We start from the raw sequence: 7,251 nt of genomic DNA, 5'->3' as shown, positions 1-7,251 counted from the left end.
ACTTGGTGTGACGGAATTAAACTTTCGTTCAGCCGGTTGATCGCTTCAGTTAAACATGGGTTCAGGGGTGTGTACGAATCATGATATAACGGACCATTTGAAAAACTCTGGTTTCCATCATAAAAGAAATCATGCGATAATGGAGAATTTTCGGTTCTCTTTTTTTTAGTCTCTATATCCGAACTTCATTTCAGTCGTTTCTGCGCCATATCTATCATACAATTTTCTAATCAACTTTATGCTCACTGAGAGACATCTATTCACATTTTCAAGCATGCTGTACAGTAAATGGATAAAATCTGTACCTCGACCAGATTCAAGTGTATAATCAATCTGTCCAAAGTTTTCCAATAAATCAGTCTTTGCTTCGAAGAATTCACGCCACACTGCACAGATCTGTTGTAGTTCGATGTCTTGTTGAATGTCGGTTTCCGAGATGATTTCCTCTTGGTCTTCTATTGCATCACTCGTATCTATAAGTCACAGAACATGTGGAAGAGCTTTTATTTATTTATTTTTTGTGCAGGTAAATAGAAGGTAAATATACATCAACTCACCTGAAATATCTCCGTCGTAAGCACTGTTAGTCACGTTTCCCTCAACTTCTGAATATGATACAAACAATGTTATATTCACGTATGAAAGACTTTTACAGCATGAAACATTCATAATTTTATGTTATGACTTACGTGTGGAGCTCAGATTCAAAAGGTCATGAGTGGTTGTTTCGGGAATCTCATCATCAGAAATAATCACCAAGCTGTCTATAAAACAGTAAAACATACTTTTAATAACTTAACATTCCCATTTTAGATCACTACATAGATCTAAGAGACAAATTTTAATTACCTATACACTAGAATCAGATGAGCTTAACTCGGTCTTGCACTGTAATATAAATGTAATGAATATTTAAATTTTAGATAAAGTATTGTACCAGATTACATAATGACCAGATAAGGATGATGATTTTTGTACTCAGAAAGATTAGTTCTAAGTTTATATCAATATCATTGCCAATTGGATAATTACATAAACATTGTATTTCAATTTATATTTAACTATTAATTGATTAAAATGCATATTTTTACCTGCCGAGAAATCCATGGTGTCTGGAAGTAGCGAAGGATAGACTCTGGAAATTCTGTTGAACTTTGCCGATGTTCAAACTTTTGAAGTGTTTGATTCCGGAAGTACTGAAGAATAGACTCTGGAAATTCGGTCGAACCTTTGGCGATGTTAAAACTTTCGAAGTGCTCGACTTTTATAAACAGGTTCGTATGCATGCTAGTGTGTGTGTGGGGTGTGTGTGTGCGTGGGAGTGCATCAGAACGGGGTTTTACGGTGTTGACCTTTGACCTAGGCCTGACTCAGAGTGCTTCATATTCTACGTGAAAGGAAAAGATCGTGTGTCCCGGGACCGAGAACTTGAAAAGCAAAACGGTTCCTTTTTCTGCATCGAAAAAAAACCCAGCTGTACATCCGTTTGACATTACCCAATATTGAATCTTTTCATGTTCTAACATTTTTTCTATTCTTCCCAAAAAAGGGTGAGCTTTTTTAGGCGCATTAGGACAAACATCAGCCATGTTGTAAGCTCGCACACGTTGTTCTAAGTACAGAGTATTATAAAACCTAGAGGGATGCTCGACTTTTATAAGCAGGTTCGTATGCATGCGTTTGTACGTGTACGTGCACATGTGTGTTTGTGCGGGGGTGTGTGTGTGTGTGTGTGTGTGTGTCATATTTTTGTTTGGATGTGGAATACACATGGCCATACCATGTATGGTAACGTTTCTGTCATGAATGGATGTGATCCAGATTTAACATAACTATATATATTTTTATGATCTACCACAGAGAGTTTCCTATTCTATGTGAAAAGAAAGAACATGTGTGTGCAACTTGTGTGGGTGGAAAACATATGGCCGTACCAGGTATGGTAACGTTTGTGTCACGAATGGATGTGATCCAGATTTAACATAACTATATATATTTTTATGACCTGCCACAGAGTGTTAGAAAGACCATGTGTGCAACGTGTGTGGGGTGGAAAACATACGGCCGTGCCAGGTATGGTAACGTTTCTGTCACGAATGGATGTGATCCAGATTTAACATAACTATATATATTTTTATGACCTACCACAGAGTGTTAGAAAGAACATGTGTGCAACGTGTGTCGGGTGGAAAACACATGGCCGTACCATGTATGGTAACGTTTCTGTCACGAATGGATGTGATCCAGATTTAACATAACTATAAATATTTTTATGATCATGACCTTTGATCTAGATATAGAGTTAGAATGTGTATCTTTTTGACCTTTGACCTATACCTGTCAAAACTAAGGTTACAATATATACAAAGTATTTCTCTCTGTTAGATAGATGTTTTGTCTCAGAGGGAAAAAGCTGAGAGGCAGGATACTTAACAGGTGCTTCTCGATTTTATTTGCTGCAAAGAAAAAAACACCAATAGAAACTTTCATAGAATTTGTGATGGTTACAATGGATATAATGCAAATTATATTGGTTTTGTTGTCCTCTATTGGTGGGAGGTTATGTCTAGTGGATACCATTAAGGACCAATAATGGTAATGGTTTTAATTATTAGTTGCTGGTTTGTAGTGGTATTTGTAGTGGAAACCATTAGAATTTCTGTAATGGTTTCTATAGTTGTTGGGGTTTTTTTCAGCAGGGCTTTCATTTGAAGTTACTGCTGTCCAAGAGAAATAAGGAAATTTATTTTTAGATTTGGTGAGGAGGTTCCCTGTGTGAAATGGGTGACCCCGCCATCATTTGAACAGAAAGCAGGACATGCTGCATTTTGTTGGACCACTTAAGTACTGTACTGAGATTTATCTAATATATGGTAGTATGTTTAAAATTAGATAAGACTTGTTTGTGGATTTCTGACTGAATAATGCTGAATGAATTTTTTGTCAATGTTTATAATGATTTAAGTTATTAGCCATAATGTTAGCTTGAGGTGGCTGTCATGTTAGCTTTAGCTATGTTGTGTTCAGTTTTCATTCATGACGTATGTAAAGAATCAGTTCGTTATGGCAGATTTTATTATGGTAGACCCCCATCTCACAAAGTCTGGCCCTTTCCAACGTGGCGGGCGCGTTTTCGCATCGTAATACTGTAAATAGCACCACATATAATTTCCTGTCTGTGGTCCAGAGTGGTGCAGGGATGACATCATTTTGTACCGGAACCCGGAAGTTAGCATCAAACTGGTTACCTCGACAAAAACCCAGTAGGATTTTCCCACAGGCGTTTGGATTATCGCGCAAAAAAAAAAAAAAAAAAAAAAAAAAAATCTGTGATGAACAAAAGTTTACAATACTAACACGTTTTACCATCCAGATAATTTTCACAAATGAACACTTGAAATAAAAACTTTTATGAAGTTTTTATAAAGTTTGAAACCTAAATACAATCACTAGAAATAAAAAGCTAACCATATGCTATAAACAAACTACACCACAGGTCGCTCGACACAACGTCACCATCAACAAGCTTCCGACAACTTTTACAAAATACATTTAAAAAATTCTATAATACTGAAAAAAAAACTGATAAACTGACAAATCTAAAAACTGCAAGAACACGAGGCTGTAAACGCGGTCTGGTGAGTATGATATTTTCCTGTTCGGCGTGATGACGTTTAATGTCCCCGACAATGTCTGTAGTCCCATTTAGCAACTTGTTAGCCATAGCCTTTTTCAATACACGTAAAAGCTTGAGAGGGGTATCACTGGTGTATTTTATGTCGTAGAACAAAACGTGAAAATATTTTGAGCTTGTGTTCACCACAGATCTTATTTCAGGCTTTTAACCAAAATCCCATTAAAAAAAAAAAACAAAAACATTGACTTCGGGGACGATGGAACCGGAAGGGCTAAAATGCTAACTCGTATCCGGGTTTGGCATACAAATTGACGTCATCCCTGCGCCACTCTATATCGGAAACGTGGCCAAATGTTTTTTCCCCTTTGCTGCCACCTAAGGTACCGAAGGAGTATTTTTTACAAAGAACTTGAAGGTCAATATAATTTCGTGGAATAAAAAAAAGAAGAAGAAAGGAAAATGAGACAATATTGTGCAGTTTGTTTTAAGGTTTTTTTTTGGAAATTTTCTTAATTGTATTAATCTTTTCGAGGGCCGATATCTTGGGTGTGACGTCATATCCACCCGGCTGCGGAAGTATTTCCAGGTTGCACGCTGCTCTCTCCCTGCTTTGCCCTTTTGAGGTGACTATAAAATATCGCACAGTATTGCCAATGGCGGATTTCAGTAGTTTCGATATGCCGTCGAGCGGTTCGTCGGAAAATGTGGACACGGCGGAACTTCAGCGTCTGATTGCTGTGGAGCAACAGAAAGCACAGTTTCAGGCTCAGGTATGTCGATCAACACGAGGACGCCTGCACTGCAGAGTCTCCTATTAGAGAGACTGAGACTGATATGAACGCTCTGATTATCGTCCTGCACCTGACACTGATCCGATACTGTAACCGAGTAGAGACTTTGCAAACGCTTTGAAGCAACATAGTGGTGATGGCCCTGTGCTCACGTGTAAGATGTATGTTAGTTAAAATAGATCTGATACCACTCGGGGTAGTATTGATCCTGATATGTGGATCAGTACACCCTGTTATATTGAGCTGTTTGAATTGATGTTGAGACTGTGTGTATTTACAGGTGCACAACTTCACAGATGTGTGTTGGGACAAATGTATAGAGAAGCCGAGCTCAAAACTGGACTCGCGCACTGAGGCGTGCCTTGTGAGCTGTGTTGAACGCTTCATTGACACCACACTTGCCATCACGAACCGCTTCACACAGATGGTGCAAAAGGGCACACACTGAGCACGTTGTCACAGGGTGACCTCTCAAGGACAAGTGGCCTACGTTCCTGTTAGCAGCCTCTACCTTGCTGGTGAATAAGAAGGAAAGGTCTACTGCCATGTCTAAACTGAATCCCAAATGACTGTACTCCCTGTAGATGTGTGCTATGTAGGGAATGAGAAAGTGATGAATGCCTCCAATTACAGTATGCCAGTGTATATCCTAATGTACCCTGAGACAAGTCTAGAAATCAGAGTCCCCTGAGAAAATCTTACACTGAACCCTTCCTCCCTACTCCAGCAAAATCTACCGTAAAGTAACCCTGAATGTGCCATTTTAACCCACTAAGGAACACCTCTACACCTATATCCTCATTAAAATGAAAATATCTTTTAAATATCCCCATGCCTTGATGTAATCCAGAATAGCTATCCAGCAGTTTACTTGCTAGTAGACAAACTAGCGTTTGTCACAGATAGACACAAGTGAGATCAGTATCTTGATTTTTCCTTCTAATAATTTGTGATTTAACAGTAGTAAAACCTGTCAAAATATACTAGAAGTGTTTCACTAACATTAAGTTAGCTACCTATCACAGTACACAGATTATGTTGTCCTCTAGGAATCTGCAATCATGCATTGGGCAGGACTGGTCCAAACTGTCGATTTAGCACAGTGTTAAATTTTTTAAATCAAAATATTAATGTTGATACTTGGACTCTGACGTCTTTTAGAGCAGGGATGTCCAATCATATCCGCAAAGGGCCGGTGTGGGTGCAGGTTTTCATTCCAACCAAGCAGGAGCCACACCTGATTCCACCTGTTTAATCAGTTGAGCTTGGCTTTCAATAGACTCAGGTGTGGCTTCTGCTTGGTTGGAATGAAAACCTGCACCCACACCAGCCCTTTCCGGATAAGATTGGACACCCCTGATTTAGAGTTTATGGGTACGTTAATCACCAAATCACAAAGCTGCTCATGCTCTGTGTAATATCCTATACGTCAACTATGGAGCCATTTGGGATATAGCCTCAATTTTTGAGCTCATGACACATCTCATACCTTCACTTATGTTATATCTACAGGAGAACAACTAGGAACTTTTCCCAGTGAACTGTGTGTGATTTATAGTTCACTTAATGAACCTCACCACATCGTTTCCAAGCCTCTATTGTCCTTGTCTATGAACTCCCTTGGACCTTTGTTTGAAATTATCAGATGTAACAATTATCTCACTGATTGCTTGGATTAACTGTCAAGTCTGTGAATCTCAGTCTTATTTTTGTTCAAGTTCAAAGTGTTTCTATGTGTAACAGCTCTGATTAAATATGAATTAATTAATTAAATGTTATGGGTAACTGTAGCATTGTATTTGATTTTTTTCTTACATTTTAGCAAGTTAAACTAAGTCCAAAATTTGAGTGACAGCTGCGAGCTTTAAGAAAACCTTGTTACAGTTTTTATATTAACATTTCCTTCAAACATTTCTTTTGTTGTTTCCCGACAATAGTTTTTATTGTTATCTTGGATTTGTAAAGTGCCGTCCACAGTGATCAAAGAGGTGAAGGTGTGTATCCAGTAATCTACCAATTTCCTTATAAAGCTACAAGAGAGAAGAAATGGTAGAGCAACTGTTGTAGACTATTTTGTTGGTGCTTTGGTAATTTTACTACTAATATTTTAGTTTTAGAAGCAGTTCTACTGTCTTTATTCAAAGAGAGATAATTTTATGGCTATCTTCTTTCTGAAGCATGGAGTTTCAGAAAGGAATTACCAAATTAGGTTCATAGCACTGGAAAATGTGCAGAAAAATGTTGGAACTTTACAGGAATTGGCATACTGAATGATCCAAAAATGACTGCAGTCATAACTTTATGAGCAACATATGAGCAAAATATGTCAAGCACATGTTTCCAAGCTCCCACAATTCTGAAAGCTGTCATATAACCATTGGTATAATTTACACTCTTTCTCACTGAACTAAATTACAGATTCATGTTACACAACTAAAGCCACCTACAGTTATTTGCCTATTAATCCTCTGCAATGCTATAGGCAGTGAATAAGGAGGTCAGTACTAAGGCCTTTGAGGATTTGGCCTTTTTGGTTTCTCTGTGTGTTATACACAAAGTGGCCTTTGATGGATTTGTGTGCATGTCTTGTAGGCAGGGTGTCTGTCATCAGACCTAATTAAAAACAGGAAGCAGATAGGTTAGCAATGCTTATTGGAGCATGCAGGAAGTCCATAGTTATAGAACCTTCACTAGCATGACCGCTGAGGGTTGATGAAAGCTGGCAGGACAACAAACACTCCCTTTTATCTGTCTTACAGCCAGCAAGAGGACTGTTTGTGAAAGAGTCAGTCTTAACTGAACTGTACAGTAGTGACTGCCTCT

At 38.3% G+C, this 7,251-nt stretch overlaps 1 protein-coding gene across 1 annotated transcript; it reads left to right on the top strand.

Moving 5' to 3' along the window:
• Positions 1–4,191: 4,191 nt before the first annotated feature.
• On the top strand, positions 4,192–6,218 carry timm8b (translocase of inner mitochondrial membrane 8 homolog B (yeast)). The gene is made up of 2 exons (XM_017460716.3): positions 4,192–4,407; positions 4,709–6,218. Exons 1-2 carry the CDS (start codon positions 4,291–4,293, stop codon positions 4,874–4,876), a joined length of 285 nt encoding a protein of 94 aa, XP_017316205.1. The 5' UTR covers positions 4,192–4,290; the 3' UTR covers positions 4,877–6,218.
• The last annotated feature ends 1,033 nt before the right edge of the window (positions 6,219–7,251 follow it).

This window comes from Ictalurus punctatus, chromosome 28 (genome assembly GCF_001660625.3).
Source record: "Ictalurus punctatus breed USDA103 chromosome 28, Coco_2.0, whole genome shotgun sequence".
NCBI classification, from domain to species: Eukaryota; Metazoa; Chordata; class Actinopteri; order Siluriformes; family Ictaluridae; genus Ictalurus; species Ictalurus punctatus.
This window is presented reverse-complemented; position numbering and strand designations above follow the sequence as displayed.